Genomic DNA, 17,617 nt, shown 5'->3' on the forward strand with positions numbered 1-17,617 from the left:
CCCTGAGAAAGCCCCTCCACCACGCGCCGCGCCTCCCGGCGCGCCCAAGGCTTGTGTCTTACTGAGGTGACGCCGTTCCCGCACCGGGGGACACCAGGTGTGGTCCTGGGTGCTCCCGCGGAGACCCCGTGGTGCAGTCACGCCATTCCCACGGGGACACCAGGTGTGGTGCGCGGAGCCCCTCTGGTGAAGTCCCTGCTGCGGCCGTGGAAACGCACGGTGGGTGCCTTGCTTCAGGCTGCGTGGCCAGTGTGGCCGCGGCCGGCTTCCTCACGACAGGTGGCTGCATCCCCTCCAAACCAGGTCACCACAGGCTTTCCTTCCTGTAATGACGAGCCCGGTGCCTACCCGCCCCGCCCGAGGGCCCCAGGCCTCCACGAGGAGAAAGCCTGGCCTTAGTAAAGTGGCAGGGTTTTTCTGTTTTTTTGTTTTGTTTTGTTTTGTTTTGTTTTTTTTTTTTTAGATTGTATTTATTTGAGAGGTAGAGAGAGAGAGAGAGGTCTTCCATCCGCTGGTTCACTCCCCAAAGCCGCAGTGGCTGGAGCTGTGCTGATTGGAAGCCAGGAGCTTCTTCCTGGTCTCCCACGTGGGTGCAGGGGTCCAAGGACTTGGGCCATCTTCCACTGCCTTCCCCGGGCCATAGCAGAGAGCTGGATGGGAAGATGAGCAGTCGGGACACAAACCGGCTCTGCAGGCAGAGGCCCAACCCACTGGGCCTCAGCGTGGCAATTTCTAAGCCAGGCGCAGCCTTGTGACTTCCCAGCCGGCCCCTCTGCCAGCCCCACGTGACCCTGGTGGCTGGGCGGTGGCGCCCTACGTGCGTGCTTCCTGCCATGGCGGCAGCCGTGCCAAGTGGGTCGCGGACAGGAGGCTCGGTCTGAAGTGTGGGGTCTTGGGGTGGGGTGGAGGTCACAGGCCCCGGGCCTCCCAGACCAGTTTCCCCAACTCCTCCCTTGGCGGATATCCACCTTTGAATGGTGCTTCTCCTGCCAAAAACCTGAGCAGGCCTTAGGGCGAGTGCGGAGAGCAACAGGGAATCAATCACTACGTTGGATCGAGGGGGCCAGGCATAGTCGGCGTTGGCGTTGAAGGGGGGACAGGACTGTAGCGAAGGGAACCAAGCAGAGGAGTGACCCGGGAGTGACCTGGCACTGGAATTCCGCGGGGCTGCAGCTGGCAGGTGTGGGGGGAAAGATGCAGGTGCAGCTGTACTTGGCCACTCACGGCTCCAGAGAGCATTTCCTGTACCGCAGGCCCTGGGCGTGTATCTTGAAGAAAACAGACAAGGCAATCGTGTGCCCCTCGGGGAGGGGCGAGCCCGGGAGAGGATGTGTGAGCTGGGGGGAGGCAGGGAGCTAGAGACAGTGGAGGGCAGGCGGAGCCAGTCCTGAGGAAGGGCTTGTTGGGCAGCCGTGGGGGCCACAGGGAGGCCAGAAGGCAGGGGTGGCATCCGCGGGGCTTTGGGCTTGATTCTGGGTCAAGGAAAGCCACAGGAGAAGAGCAGGAGAGGGAGCGTCAAGGCCAGTCCTGCCTGTTAAGAGAGTCAGAGGCAGGTGCAGTGTGGGCAGGGTGCTGAGGGGAGCAGCGCTCAGACTGGGGGAGTGTCTCCCAGCAGAGGTGCCTGCGGGCTGGTTGGAGGTGACAGGTGAAGCCAGGACTCCCGCTGGGCTTCATGGGTCTCGGGGTGGGTGGTGGGAGTGGCATCAGCACAGCCGGGGAACCCTGGCGGTCTGCCCTTGCCTCTGACAGCCTGCCAGACTGCCCGTGACAGGTGAGTGGGACACAGGCTTGGAGATCAGCCAGGATGGTCTGGAGCAATGGGGTTGGGAGTCATGGCACGCGCACAGGTTCTGGACCTAAAGTCATCCATGTGAGGGGGAAGATGAGGAGGAGGAGAGTGCTGGGACCAGAGGCCGTCTGTCACCTGCAGCTGAGTGGTGACCAGCAAGTCAGCTGTTGGGTCTGGTGACCCTGGGGCCTTGCATAGCCCTGGAAAGAGCATGTTCAGGGGAGGTAGGGGACCCAGAGGGGTGGGTTGTGGGGGTACCCTGGAGGGGAGGAGCTGCAGCCCTCTCCTGTGAGTCCTTGTGTCCCAGAGAAGATTTGGTGTCAGGGGCAGAGGAGGTGTGGTCCTGATGTCCCACCCACGTGGAGAGAGGGCAGGAGGCCCCTGGTGCACAGCCCTGGCCATTCCTGTCAGTGGGAGGCCATGCTTGCCCAGAGAGTGACCAGCTGTCTTCTGCTGGCGCTCCCTCCAGTAGGGCACCATGGCTGTGCCACCCTCCCCCACTTCCTGCCTGTGAGGTGGGAACGGAACCAGGCTAGGAAGAGACACTGTCCAGGGATGCACATGAGGTGCAGCCAGGAGATGTGACGGACGGCCGCTGTGGGGGAATGGGAGAGCAGCTCGGTTCCCCACCAATCACGTGCTGTAAGTGTGGGGTTAGGAATGTCCGCAGGGCCGGCGCCGTGGCTCAATAGGCTAATCCTCCACCTTGCGGCGCCGGCACACCGGGTTCTAGTCCCGGTGCGGGCGCCGGATTCTGTCCCGGTTGCCCCTCTTCCAGGCCAGCTCTCTGCTATGGCCAGGGAGTGCAGTGGAGGATGGCCCAGGTGCTTGGGCCCTGTACCCCATGGGAGACCAGGAAAAGCACCTGGCTCCTGGCTCCTGCCATCGGATCAGCGCGGTGCGCCGGCTGCAGCGGCGGCCATTGGAGGGTGAACCAACGGCAAAGGAAGACCTTTCTCTCTCTGTCTCTCTCTCTCACTGTCCACTCTGCCTGTCAAAAAAAAAAAAAAAAAAAAAAAAAAAGGAATGTCCATAGCCACCTTCTCACCACGTGGACACAGCTTGCCCAAGAATTAAACTACACACATGGCAGGAGAGACAGAATCCCGATGATGTGGTTTAAGTCTCTGGATCCAGCCATGCCTGAAACTGGAACACACACACACACACACACACACACACACACACACAGAGTTTTGCTTAACCTAATTTGAGATGTGCTTCTACTGCTTGTAATTGAAAAGATCCAGGCCCCTCCCAGACCTTCAGTTTGGTGGTCTGGAGCAGAAAGAAAAGATTAGCTATTCATAGGCTGTGAAAGATTGAGAGGAAGAAAGACTGGGAAGGGTAATGCGGCCAGATGTTGGGTTTTTCCCATAGGGCACAGGGCGGTGCAGTGCAGGTGGCACAGCAGGAAAGAAGCGGGAGGAGAAGGAGCAGTGCAGATCTATAGTTGTGGTTGCCTGGTAAGGAGGTGCTGAGGGCCTGTGGTCAAGGCTAGGGCAGCTGGGCCTCTGGCGCTGCTGAGGGCCACTGGGTCCAGCCTGGAGGAGATGCAGAGGGCCGGCGGGAGCGTGTGGAGAGGGAAGGACGTGCGCTGAAGGGCGCCAGCTTGCCAGCAAGCGCTCCGAAGCCAGAGCCATTCTCTAGAGAGGCAGAGCAAGTGGGCTGGGGCTTTTGGGGTTAAGGGCTATGTGGGCACAGGAAATAAGCAAAGAAATCAGCCAGCCAGGGCAGAGACAGGGAGCTTTCTGAGAGCCTGTCCCGTCAGCAGGCAAGCCTGTGGCGCTCTGTGATCTCCCGTCTGTCACTCGCTGACGGAACGTTCTCCCTTGGTGCGGGCAGTTTCCTCTGGGCGAGATGCTGAGCGAGTAAGCAAGGAGGATCCAGCATGGGTTTGAAAGATGAAGGGCAGCGGGCTGTGGAGCGGGGCCATGCACGGTCCTAAGGGCCTAGCACACGTGGCGCTGTGCCAAGCTAGAGGTAGCAGGGGGCCGAGCCCCTGATCCGCCCACTTCAGGACACAGGAGCGATGTCCCTCAGGGCCAGGGACGTGATCCCTGGAGATCTGGGCCTCAGTGACCCAAGGGACAGCGGGCAGCCGCAGCCGGGTTCTCTGCACCCTGGGGACTCTCACAGCGGGAATCCCGTGAACACCACAGTTTTACAGTACACGGAGAGGCACAGACTTGCCTCTGGCAGCTGGATATCCCGCAGAGAGGGGCTTCTCTTCCAGGGCCCTCCTGGGAAGGGGCTGGCGTCCCCGCTGGGGACAGAGCCTGGCTGTGCTGCCTGGGGCCAGGCTCTGAGCTCCCCTAACAGCGCAGGTGTGACGGCTCCTGCCGGCCCCCCACAGCCGCAGGTCACACGCTCTGCCTGGATTCAGCCTGGCACAGCAACTTGACAACTGAGTAAAAGCTGCTCTGCCTGGAAACGGTCCCTGGCCAAGGTGAAGGGCACGCCTGCTGCTGCCAGACGCCAGGCGGCCGCGGGCGCACCCACCTCCTTCCTCCCACACCCTGGGCAGCACAGAGTCCCATTCATCCAGGCAGGGCAGGTCACAGCCACATGAATGTCACGCTCAGTGCCTGCGCCCACACAAGGAACAGCAGTGTGCAGCCAGGGCCTCGCCCTCTCCCCTGACAGTCCTGTGACCACAAAAGCCTGTCCTGTCCCCGATGCCGGGTCCTGGTCTGGGCCTCCTGGGGACAGGGCTCAGGGGACAGCCTGAGGTCAGACCATCCTTTGTCCTGATAACACCTTCTTTAAGCATTGTCAACCTGGCCTTTGGGGGTAATGGGGCCACCACATGTCATAAGGACCAGTGCTGGCCCAGATGGCCACCATGCGCTGGCCGGGAAGGGCTAGGCAAACAACCCTCTCTGTGCCCATTTCGGGAGAATAGGACATGGCTCCAGGTGGCGGTGAGGGCTCAGTCCCTCCCGAAGGCCCACCCCGTCCAGGATAGCCAGAGGCCTCAACACCACGCCCCTCACTCACCGCCCCCACTCCAGGATGGCCTCAGGAGCCTTCTTGCTCAGACATTTAGGTGTTCACCTCCCTTCCTGCTTGGAGGCCGGCTGCCTTCATGACGGGGTCGCGCCCTCAGCTCGGCATTCAAGGCTTCCCTCCCGGCCCCCTCCCTGCATCCACATGCCATCGGCACAGAGAGTGCGCCCTGGCATTCTCTGACCATACCTCGCCACACGCCTTTGTGGCTCTCACACTGCGGCAGGATGCCCCTCAGTCACTCTGCTGAGGGAGCTGCCCGTGCCCACTCGGAGGCGGCCACATCACGTGCTTTACCTCTGATTCCAACGCCAACCGTGCAGTGCAGGTCCAAGATGCAACGAGCGGCGGTGGAGCCAGGTGTGGCCGCTGCCGAAGTTTGGCCTCTCCTGAGATGTCCTTGAGAAGGGAGCTGGTGCGCCTCTTCGATGGGGAAGCACAGGGAGAGGACACGTCGCGGTCTCCGGCGCGAGCTGCAGCACGGTCACAGCCAGCCAAGTCATCACACACCTGCCAGCTTCTCCCAGCTGTGGGCTCTGGTAGGAGGCAGCGTGCGAGCCCGCTCTTCCTCCCAGGCTCCTCACTTGGAGTCTCCTCGCTTCCCTCTCAGCTGCAGGGGACAGACCCCAGCTCCCCCAGCTCCACGAGTCTACCCCGCAGTCACGCAGTGGTTCTGTCCCGTAGGTCCATCCCTAACCAGCACAGGGATGAGGTCAATGGATGCTGCGCGAGTGAACAAACGATTGGTTTTAGGAATAGGTATGTTCTGGCTCCTTTAAGTGGTAAATTTCGGAAGAACTAAAACTAGATGATCTTGTTGTTTTTTTTTTTTTTTCCAACCTTCTCTAAAGGGCAAATTATTCACGTCTGTTACAACTTCTTTTCCCAAAGGCCCCCTGGGATCACAGCACTTCCACATGGATGGCTCACAGCGTGGTGACTACATGACATGTGTGGTGAAAGTACACGGTAAAGGGGTGCGGCGTGTGTGTGTGTGTGTGTGTGTGCGTGTGTAGTGACTTTGCCTTAAGGTAACTGCACATCCTCCCGCCTGAGGGAGTGATGGGAGGATGTGGCGGCCCTGGCAGAACTGGAGGTGCATTCATCGTGAACTTCAGCCTTGTGCCAGCGCCATCCACCCTGCGCCACTGAGGAGTGTGACATGCGAGACTGGCTGGCTGGCTGTCAACCACTCCTATCCGGAAAGCCAAGCGGAGGGAACAGAGCAGGTGCACAACTGCTTTCTGAAATGAATGCATGGTCGAGGGAGTGCTCCAAACGAAGAGACTGTCGAGAGCTTACACGTTGGCTCTTCCACACCTCAGACTCCCACATGGAGGACCTTGTCCCTGGAATGAATCTAATCCGTGAGCACCGGCCCTGGTGTCCCCCTCTCTTTTGCAGAGGCCACAGGAGGTGACTGTTTGCTCTAGGGCGGGGAGCTGAGGAGCCTGGGGTGGGGTGGCAGGACTTGCAGCCTGGTTTCCCCAGATCCCGGCTCTGCTGCCAGCTCTTTGATCTGGAGCAAGCCACATGCCCTCCCTGAGGCTGGGCGTTCTCCTCCGTCACTCTTCCCTCTGCCTCAGCCACGGCAGCTACACTTTCCGTAATCCCAAAACACAGTCGTGACCTTGTCCGCGTCTGTCTTCCAACTCGCCAATCTCCTCGGGCAGACCGAGTCCAGCTTCTCAGGGTCTCCTTTTGTGTTTCAGATCTTTATGCAACCGTGGGTGAGCCTTGCTGAACTCTGACCTGCCTTAGAGAACACCCAGGACAAGGGGATGCTGATTCGTGACAGTCACATAGGATTCTTTTGGATCAAACAGAAAAGCAAGCAAGAGACGTAAAAGCTTACTTTCTAATGTTAACAGACTGGTAAGATCTGGAAATCTATTGTGGAACAAGGGCCTTCCCATGTTATAGATGACCCTGGTGACAGACAGGGCTTCCACGTCTCGTGTCATTTCCAGACTGCATGACGGATCGTGGTGGCTTTCTCTGATGGGAAACCGTTGTGGGCAGTGATGGAAGCTTCGAGAAGCTCACAGCCCCTCTTCCCGGAGCGGACATACTGCTCTGCCAGAGCCATCTAAGGATGAGAACTGTGAGGCTGGGGGTCAGGGACACTGCAAGGGACATGTGCCACCGAGCCTTTCCTCCAAAAGTAGTGCTCACGCTTGGGCCGATGCTGGGTGTTAGTGGGGAACTCCGTCCAAGAACACCATGAGCTCCATCCCTGCTGGCCTCCCGCCAGGCCTGAATGCCTGCGGAGCCTCCCAGGGAGCAGCAGATGTAGGGGCAGGAGGGAGGGTTCACCCTGTAACTCCCGCCCCCGGCCTCCCCTAGGGATGGGTGGGAAAGACCCAGGACTGGGCCTCAGCTGACGGAGTGTTTGTAGCCAGCACCCCCTGTGCTGGGTGGGGCCCTATGAAGCCCCTCCGGCCTCAGGGTCCTCACATGTGAAGGCGCACTGACCCCTGGCCGTGGCCGGCAGGTGGCGCTCAGCCAATGGAGGTCCGTAGGCTTCCCCAATGAATGTGTGCAGGCCCCTGGCGGCCAGAGAACGCCGAGGAGAACCCAAGGCTGGACCCCTGTGCTGGCCCAAGGCCGGCCCTTTCCCTGAGGGCTGGCGCTTTCCCTGTTTGGAGTGGGTGAAAGCCCACTCCAGCAGAGCAAGGAGCCCATCAGGGAGTAGGGCTACCTTCTCATTTAGTCAGTCTTTATTTAAAGGTGTGCTTTTGAAATAGCCTATTAAATATGACCTTTTCAAAATTCAATTTCTCACAATTTACAGCAGTCTTTGTGCAAACATATTTTGACTGTGAATTCCTGGCGCTGCCCCCACCCCTGTCAGAGTTAACGATTTACAAATTCCTATCACAACATGACCCCAGCTACTTCATGTATTGCTTCTGAGACTCCAGTTTTCTGTTTGACAGGTATTGAGCTGGGATAAAGGGTTGCTAGGGAAGAGCTGATTCAAGCCCAGAGGAAATAAAATATGAATTTTTGTTTTAATCAAAAAAGAATTATAACAAGGCCTTGCTTTCCAGTGGAAAACATGTGTCCCGTGGAGGTGTGGAACGCTGTTGAGCAACCAAATACATTCCCAATGGCTGCTTCACCCTCCTTTTTAAATAGCTGCACTTATCTCTCTAATCAGTTCTAAGGGACTCTGGGCTGTCAGGGAGCATTATCAAGAGGATGTGACCTTCCAGGTCATGGGGGCGAGCTGCTGTGCACCCTCCTGTGGGAGGCGCTGTGGGCCCTACCCGCACCGTCCGCCCCAGGACCTGTGCCCGGCGTGGAAGCCAGCCCAGGAGGAGGCAGATGTGCTGCCAGCTCATTCCTCAGGTCAGAGCACTGATCCCGGGGACCACATTTCTCTTCCCGGCTCTGCGCAGAGGAATTTCTGGCTGAAGAAAAAGAACACAGCACTCAAGAACTGTAAAAATTAGCGATGGTTTCCGTGGGTAGCAGGAGCTCCAGCAACTGGACCTTTCGTGTCTTGTAAATAGAGCTTTAAATCCCATTTTACACACTGGATGCCTTCTGAAAATAAACCATGGCCTTTTAAATTTTTTGGTTCTATGCCTTAAGAAGCTCAACTAACTCCTTAATCATTCCACCCTGCAAGAGAGTATCTGGGACCAAAACTGTACACAGGTTTTCTACCTTTTCAATGAAGATTTCGATGGACGACTGTGGAATGACAACTTTCTAGAAAACGAACTGAAGAGTGATCTTCAGTCACCCGCGCATTGTTTTTGAACACTGAGCTCGAGGGGGTGAGGTCTCCCTGTGGAGGAGAGTTCACCGTGGCAACCCTCTGGCCCTGGGGTGCCAGCCGGCCGGGCGTGGCAACACAGGGACTCCCTGGCAGAATGCTCCAGCTCCACACAGCGCTCTCCATAAGGACAGCCAGGAGGGAAATGTGCGGCCCTCGCCGTGCTCCAGAGGCCGGGGCGCACCAGCAGGGCTCTGTGTGCAGCTCTCCAGCGAGCAAGGCACCCCTGCGGTCCTCTGTGCCCAGGGAGCTCGTGGGCCCTCCTGGTGCTCCTGGGTTGCTTCCAGGCTAACCCAGCTGCAGGTGGCGTGCAGGTGCCACATGAAGGGTGTGCTCAGGGGACCACTGGGAGGGAAGGTGGCACCGTGAGCAGCTTCGGGGCTGAGCTCCACAGAAAGTCAGGGACCATGCACTACCGTCAGACCATGTCAGGTAGGCCGCAAGAGGATGATAATGACCGACAACGTTCACCTTGGCTACTGGGATCTCTTAGTGCCTAAAGAGATCTGTGTGAGTGCAGACAGGCTGAGGGGATGTGCACCCCCCAGCCCTCCCCTGAGGACATAGCAGTGCCGTGACTTGGTGGCTGTGGTGACCCAGGGCTTGGCCCTGCAAGTTAAAATCCCATTTTATCACCGTCTAACAGAATGGCTCTGATCACACACTTGATTAGAATGAATATATTATTCTAGGTTAATGGTTTCCATTCCAACTTACGGAGCTTATGCTCCATCTACCCTGAACAATTAATTGAGAAAAAAGAGGCACCTCCACAGCCTTCCCCAGAACGATGTGACCCGATGACCCAGAAGGACACGGCGACAGTGGCGGCGGTGGTGACCCGGGCTCTTCAGGGGGCAGCCCTCTTCAAGTCGCGGATCTGTTTAATCAGGTAGTTCTTCTCGTCACTGAACTGCTCATCGTCTGTCCTCTCCTTCTGGAAGCTGCTCAGAAACTCAATGAGCTTGGGTTGATTTTTTAATAGAATCTCCACAATAGGCTGTGTTTTGTGAGGACTGGCCACAAACACCTGGAACAGAAAGAAACGAACATGTGGGCCAGGGACACATGCCAGGGGTCACAGGGACCCTCCCCTGTTTCCTGGGTCACTTTTGTTGAAGATTTATTTATTTATTTGAAAGGCAGAGTTCTAGGGAGAGATGGAGAGAGACAAAGATAGATCTTCCATTCATTGACTCATCAAATGGCCAAAGCTGCCAGGGCTGAGTCAGGCCGAAGCCAGGAGCCTCGCATTCCATCCGGGGCTCCCAAACAGTGGTAGGGCGCTAGTACTCGGGTCATCTTCCACCACTGGATTGGAAGTGGAGCAGCCGGAACTCGAATGGGTGCCCACAGGGGATGCCGGCTTTACAGGCAGAGGCTTAACCCCGTGCCTCAGCAAGGCCCCCACTTGTCCTGTTAGCTCACAGAAAGCCCCGGACCATTCTCCTTTCTGAGATCAGCAGTAAGTCATCTTTCCTGTAACTCTCCTCACTACCTTGTATGGAATACCTCAGTGTTCTGTGACCAAGCATTACTTTAACTTTTTTTTTTTTTTTTTAAGATTTATTTATTTATTTAAGAGGCAGAGTTAGAGAGAGAGAGAGAGAGGGAGGTAGAGAGAATGGCTGCAATGTATGGAGCTGGGCCAATCTGAAGCCAGGAGCTTCTTCTGAGTCCCTGATGTGGGTGCAGGGGCCCAAGCACTTGGGCCATCTTCTACTGCTTTCCCAGGCCATAGCAGAGAGCTGGATCAGGAGAGGAGCAGCTGGAACACAAACCCATATGGGATGCCAGGGCCACAGGCGGAGGCCTAGCCTATTATGCCACAGCGCCAGCCCCTTACTTTGACTTTTAAAAAGTTTAAAGTATTTTTATGTCATCCTGGTTTCCCACATAGGAGACAGGGACCCCAAGTACCTGAGCCATTATCTGCTGCCTCCAGTGTTGTGAAATGGCAGGAAACTGGATTGGAAGCAGAGGCAAGACTTAATCCCAGGCACTCCAGTTTGGGACCCAGGCATCCTAACCATTAAGCCAAATGCATGTTCCTGTTTTAATTTTATAAGACTTTCAAACAATCAGAGAGGGAGCGGGAGATGGGAGGGTTGTGGGTGGGAGGGAAGTTATGGGGGTGGGGAACCATTGTAATCCATAAGCTGTACTTTGGAAATTTATATTTATTAAATAAAAGTGGAAAAAAAAAACAAAAAAAGAAAATGTTAAAAAGAAAGACTTTCAAACAGAAAATAACATTAACAGATAGTGCTACATTCACCATACCAACTGAACAGATTTTGACATTTGCTTCAAATTTTTCTTTTAATTTTTTTTTTTTTTTTTTTGACAGGCAGAGTGGACAGTGAGAGAGAGAGAGAAAGGTCTTCCTTTGCCGTTGGTTCACCCTCCAATGGCCGCCGCGGCCGGTGTGCTGCAGCTGGCGCATCGTGCTGATCCGAAGGCAGGAGCCAGGTGCTTCTTCTGGTCTCCCATGGGCTGCAGGGCCCAAGCACTTGGGCCATCCTCCACTGCACTCCCGGGCCACAGCAGAGAGCTGGCCTGAAAGAGGGGCAACCGGGACAGAATCCGGCACCCCGACCGGGACTAGAACCTGGTGTGCCGGCGCTGCAAGGTGGAGGATTAGCCTAGTGAGCCACGGCGCCAGCCGAAATTTTTCTTTTAAAAGAAGTAAAACCAAGGCTGGTGCTATCATGTAGTGGGTAAAGCTGCAGCCTGCAATGCCTGCATCCCATATGGGTGCCAGTTCAAGTCCCAGCTGCTCCACTACGGATCCAGCTCTCTGCTATGGCCTGGGAAGGCAGTATAAGATGGCCCAAGTGCTTGGATGCCTGCACCGACATGGGAGACCCAGAGAAAGCTCCTGGCTCCTGGCTTTGGATCAGTGCAGCTCTGACCATCGTGTCCATCTGGGGAGTGAACCAGCGAATGGAAGACCTCTCTCTCTCTGCCTCTCTGTAATTCTGCCTTTCAAATAAATAAATAAATCTTAAAAAAGAATACAGTCTGTTTTGCACATGGAATAACACTCATGGACTCCTGTGAACACTCTCGCCTTCCTTTCCAGATGTCATCATTGTCACTCTTTCCTTAGGTTTGTGGAGCTTTAAAATTACAACCCTACCTGAGACTCCAACTCAGCTGATCTGTGGGGAAGGTCTGGCAATCTGTATTTCTATGAAGTTTCATGATCCTGGGCTAAGAACAATTCAGCTAGCCTGTAAAAGATGGTGATGACTGTTGTTAACAGGACCCAATAACTCAGAACTACGGCCCCAACTGGTGTACTACTGTGTAACAGACACACTTCCTAGTTATTGCTACATACGAGGAGACTTCAGGAGGTTCATGGAGAACGCAATGAAAAGATGTTTATTTTGATGCATAAAATGTTGAAGTATATGCATAGTTTTTTGGTGGTAAACATTTTCCACGAAATTTTTGAGTATTCCTTGTCTACATGGGTGTCAACGGTTTTTGCACTGAAATAAGCTGTCTTTTAATTCTATTTTTCAATGAACTTTTTGAAGTGCCCTCAAATATAAACAGAATACAGATCAAAGGCTCTGTGCCTGTAACTGGCCTTTGATGTGGTCTTTATCAGGCCCCAGTATCTCTCCCTTGGCCTGAAAGGAAGACATAATTATCTCTAGGATTAATTCATTAAGGGACTGACACCATTGCCCCTATGGTTAACATCTCAACGCTGGTGCTAGTATCTTTCCTGAGAGCTTTTGCAAGCATTCACAGGCAGGACCCAGATCCCAGGATCTATCACTCCTATAGCTAACATCTGGGTGTTAGACTGCAGTCAAAATGTTTTTCAGTTGGGGGCCAGCCACTGTGGCATAGCGGGTAAGGCTGCCGCCTGCAGTGCCGGCATCCTGTATGGGCGCCGGTTTGAGTCCTCGCTGCTCCACTTCCTATCCAGCTCTCTGCTATGGCCTGGGAAAGCAGTAGAGGATGGCCCAGGTCGTTGGGGCCCTGCACCCATGCGGGAGATCCAGAAGAAGCTCCCGGCTTTGTATCGGTACAGCTCCGGCCGGCCACTGTGACCATCTGGGAAGTGAACCAGCGATGGAAGACCTTTCTCTCTCTCTCTCTCTCTCTCTCTCTCTCTGCCTCTCCTTCTCTCTCTGTAATAACACTGACTTTCAAATAAATAGATCTTAAAAGAAAAAAAAAAGAAAGATATCTGCATTTGAAAAAAAAATGTTTTTCGGGAACTCAGAGGCCCTGATCAAACAAGTACCCAGACAGACTGGAGACCACCTCTGCCATTCCAAAGGAAACATGCGTGGGCCCCTCTCATTGACCAACCAGAGGAAGGCCATGTGCACAGTGGACCACCCTGAGACCCACACATGAACTGATCACGCTCTGCTCATCCTTCAGTGTGAACTATAGAAGTCACTACCCAAACATTAAGTGTTGGCTGCTCAGCTCCTTGCTCTGCACTTTGCAGAAAATGCCCACCTTTCCCACCACTACCCTGGTATCAGTGATTGGCTTACTGTGCACCGGGCGAGCAGACCCAGTTTTGGGGTTCTACAGCAACTGCTCCAATCAGCTTTGGGGTTGTTCTACAGCATGCCACTATAGTTATGGTGTCATAGTCTTGGTTCCTAACTCCTCCAAGGGCTGAGGGCTTCCCCAGGAGGCCTCCGCCCCCTGCCCAGCAGCCCCAGCATATACAACTCTACAGTGGCATAGTAATGGGGCAGGAGGCCTGCAGGGTTGAGCCCTCAAGGTCCCAGCAGCCCAGCAGGTGTGCAGAAGGAGAAAAGTGCACAAAGATATTCAGCAGCATTGCAGAGGGAACAAGCGGTTGCCGAGGCTCCAGGAGCTGGGGCTGAAGTGAGATTTCCAGTTTGGAACAGGAGGGCTCCTGGGGCGGCTAGTCAGAGCCATGGGAAGATTTTTCTATGTGGTGGCAACAAGAGAAAACAGACCAGGAATTGTGCCAATGGAAGTCCCCAGACAGGCAGGGCTGGGGGAGCAACTTGCAGCAGTGAGGGTGGGAGTCGCGGGAGCTGAGGGAGTGCAGGCTCCAGGATGCTGCTCAAGTGCACGGATCTTACCTGGGTTCAAATTCCACCATTCCCATTTGGTGCTGTGTCTCTGAACCTATTCTGTTAACCCTGAGCCAACGTTTTGTGTGATTCAGAAATCAGAGGCTGTTGGCTGGCTGGAGAGGGGCCGGTGTCGTAGTGCAGTGGGTTCAGTCACTCTCGGGATGGTGCTGGCCCATATGAGCAACGGTCTGAGTCCCGGCTGCTCCACTTCCCATCCAGCTCCCTGTTATGGCTTGGGGAAGCAGACGAAGATGGCCCAAGTGCTTGGGCCCCTGTATCCATGTGGGAGGCCCAGAAGAAGCTCCTGGGTCCTGGGTTTGGAATGGCCCAGTTCCAGCTGTTGAGGCCATTTGGGAAGTGAACCAGCAGATGGAAGAGATAAATAAATAAAGGTAGATGTGCTGGAGAACCCCGCAGTGTTGCCACAGGAAGAGTCCTGAAGGCCTGCTGTTGTCACTGCAGCTGCGGGGACCTGTGACCATGGCCACACAGAGCCTGGACTTCCTTCAGGGCCTCGGCACCACCCATTATCCTGGCTCTGCCTGTTCACACCGTCCTGCTCGGCTGTCTTCCCTCATGAGGACACAGAAGACTTACAACAGCCCTGCAGGACGGTAGCTTTTAGCAACCTTTGATGAATAAGGAAACCAAGGCTTCATGAGGGTAAGCAACCTGATGGCAGGTCTGATGGCTGATGCACGGCCTCCAAGGGACCCTTCCAGTGTGAGGTTTTAGTTCACGCTTTACAGTTTCCGGTGATGCGGCTATAAGCCAAGCAACAGCAAGGGCTGCCGGCAACCAGAAGCTAGGAGAAGGGCTTGGAAAGATTTTCCCTGAGAGTCAACAGCAGGAACCAACCTGCTGACACCTTGATTTTACACTGCGGGCCTCTAGAACTGTGAGAGAACAAACTACAAACTTCTGCTGTTTTAAGCCACTCAGTCTGTAGTCCTTTCTTAAGGAATCCTTAGGGAATCATCATATCACATTAATAGAATGAAAGAAAGCCACAAAATCTTCTCAATTTATATGGAAAAAGTATTTGACAAGACCTACCATCCTTTTATGACAAAGCAGCAAAGGGCAACTGGATGTCCCCACGAAAAGAATAAAGTTGGGCCCTACCTTAGACCATAATCAAAAACCAACTCAGGGGCCAGTGCTGTGGCATAGCAGGTTAAGCTTCCTGCAGTGCCATCATCCCATATGGGTGCCAAGTTGAGTTCCAGCTACTCCCCTTCAGATCCAGCTCCCTCCTAATGCACTTGGGAAAGCAGTGGGAGACGGTCCAAGTGCTTGGGCCTCTGCACCCGCACGGGAGACCTGGATGGAGTTCCAGGCTCCTGGCTTCGGCCTGGCTCAGCTCCAGCAGTTTTTGGCAAGTTAGGGAGTTAACCAGTGGATGGAAGACCCCCACCCCCACCCCAAGTCTCTCCTTCTCTTTCTCTGTCTTTCAAATAAATAATTAAAAAAAAATCTCAAAATCAATTAAAGACCTGAATATGAAATCTAATAATACTGTAAGAGGAAAATATAGGGGTATGTCTTTCATGATAGATTTCACAGTGGTTTCTTAGATCTGACACCAAAAGCAGAAGCAACAACAAAAACAGAGCAAATGTCATCAACCTTTAAGAGTTTCGTATATCAAAGGACACTCTACTAGAGTAAATAGATAACATATGGAATGGGGAAACCACTTGCAAATCATATATATGATCAATATTTTGTATCTAGAAGATATAAAGGACCCTATAAAACAATGGAAATATAAACAATCAATTTTTAAAAGGCACAAAGGACTTGAATAAATATTTCTCCAAAGAAGATATACAGTGATCAGGGCCGGCGCCGTGGCTCAATAGGCTAATCCTCCACCTTGCGGCGCCGGCACACCGGGTTCTAGTCCCGGTTGGGGCGCCGGATTCTGTCCCGGTTGCCCCTCTTCCAGGCCAGCTCTCTGCTATGGCCAGGGAGTGCAGTGGAGGATGGCCCAGGTGCTTGGGCCCTGCACCCCATGGGAGACCAGGAAAAGCACCTGGCTCCTGGCTCCTGCCGAGATCAGCGCGGTGCGCCGGCTGCAGCGGCGGCCATTGGAGGGTGAACCAGCGGCAAAGGAAGACCTTTCTCTCTCTGTCTCTCTCTCACTGTCCACTCTGCCTGTCAAAAAAAAAAAAAAAAAAAAAAAAAAAAAAAAAAAAAAAAAAAAAAAGATATACAGTGATCAATAAGTACATGAAAAAATGCTCAAAATCATATCATTAGGAAAGAACAAATGAAACCACAATAGGATATCACTTTTCACACCCACCAGATGGCTGCAATAAAAAAAAAAAATCAGACAACGCAGAGTGTTGTGACAATGGGGGAGAACCTGGAACCCTCTATAGCATTGAGGGGAATGTAAAAATAATGCAGCATCCATGAAAACCAGCTTGACAATTCCACAGTAAGTTAAATGTTGAACTACCAGGTAACTGAGAGATTCTGTTCCTAAGAATGGAAAATATTTGTTAAAACAAAAACTCGCATACTAATATTCATAGCAACAGTGGACAGAAGATCTTCCCCTCACCCCCTGTAACTCTGCCTTTCAAATAAATAAATAAATAAATATTTTTAAAGAAAACCACTATTCTTAATAGTTCAAAGGTGGAAACAGCTGCAGTGTCCACCAACAGAAGAATGGGTAAACAAACGGTGGTACATTCGTGCGATGCACTATTAATCAGCCATTCAGAGAGATCAAGTACAGTCATGCACTGATTTAACAAAGGGGATGCATCCTGAGAAATGCATCATTAGGGGATTTCTTCATTCTGCAAATATCACAGGGTATACTTATACAAACCTAGATGGTATGGCCTGCCATACACCAAGGCAATACAGTGTGAGTGTGTGTGTATGTACACACACATAACATTCCTAGGACCATGATGAAAAAACACACCCACACAGAAAAATGCAGTTAAGAGACATGGTAAACACAAGCTCTATGGGACTACTGCTGGCATAATGCATCACACTGTCTTTAACTTTTTAAAAAATTTTTTTTATTAGGCAGAGTTAGTGAGAGAGAAAGAGAAAGGTCTTCCTTCCATTGGTTCACCCCCCAAATGGCCACTACAGTCAGCATGCTGCGCCGATCCGAAGCCAGGAGCCAGGTGCTTTTCCTGGTCTCCCACACGGGTGCAGGCACCTAAGCACTTGGGCCATCCTCCACTGCCTTCCCAGACCACAGCAGAGAGCTGGACTGGAAGAGTGTGGGGAGCAACCCGGACTAGACTATGTTACTGGAATTAAGACTTATTCTATGCATCTGCTCTCCCACAATATGGCGCTGAGAAGGGAGAAACAGCTTCTACACAGCTGCCTCCAGTTCAACCAATAAACTGTAGGACCTGCTCCTGATTGGAGGAGAACAGCGTACTCGGCGTGTGGGTAGCAGAGTTGGGATTGGTGGAAGAGGACTATAAAGGAGGAGAGAGACAATATGCACCAGGAACATCTGAAGGAACACCTGTGCAGCCCCCGAGAGAGCCGGCCGGCGGTGTGCCGCTCCCCCTCGGAAGTGGGGAAAGTGGCTAGGGGGAACCGCCCTTCCACAGAGGTGGAAGGGTCGGTAGCCAACCCGGGAAGAACCAGCAGCAAACCTGGGGAGGGCCGAGCAGACAAAAGAACAGCGCAGGGTCCTGTGTCGTTCCTCCACGAAGAGGGGGAGTGACAGAAGAGGAGCAACCAGGACTAGAATCCAGTGCCCATATGGGATGCCAGCACCACAGGCGGAGGATTAACCAAGTGAGCCATGGCGCCGGCCCCATCATACTGTCTTAAACATTTTTTTATATAAGCAGAAAGGGTACAGTCTAAAATGTAAAGAAAAAGTATAGGACAGTAAATATAGAACCTGCCATATAGTTGTTTCTTAGCATTATTGTT

General features: G+C 53.6%; 1 protein-coding gene and 1 long non-coding RNA gene across 36 annotated transcripts in view; one reads left to right on the top strand and one right to left on the bottom strand.

The window, feature by feature from the left end:
• Window positions 1-5,453: 5,453 nt before the first annotated feature.
• LOC138843805 (uncharacterized) lies at window positions 5,454-6,647 on the top strand. The gene is made up of 3 exons (XR_011378803.2): window positions 5,454-5,557; window positions 5,690-5,767; window positions 6,511-6,647. It is a non-coding gene; the product is annotated as an uncharacterized LOC138843805 (long non-coding RNA).
• A 2,603-nt stretch (window positions 6,648-9,250) lies between these two features.
• CAB39L (calcium binding protein 39 like) overlaps window positions 9,251-17,617 on the bottom strand; it is a 120,774-nt gene continuing 112,407 nt past the window's right edge. For all 35 annotated transcript variants that reach the window (XM_089304174.1, XM_089304167.1, XM_070048875.2 and 32 more), the window contains one exon: window positions 9,251-9,615. In XM_089304174.1, coding sequence (XP_089160300.1) covers window positions 9,436-9,615 — 180 coding nt within the window. In that variant the 3' untranslated portion in view covers window positions 9,251-9,435. The remainder of the gene's footprint in view (window positions 9,616-17,617) is intronic.

The sequence above is a fragment of the Oryctolagus cuniculus genome, chromosome 9 (assembly GCF_051225735.1).
Source record: "Oryctolagus cuniculus isolate XC-2025 breed Fujian yellow rabbit chromosome 9, ASM5122573v1, whole genome shotgun sequence".
Lineage (NCBI taxonomy): Eukaryota > Metazoa > Chordata > Mammalia > Lagomorpha > Leporidae > Oryctolagus > Oryctolagus cuniculus.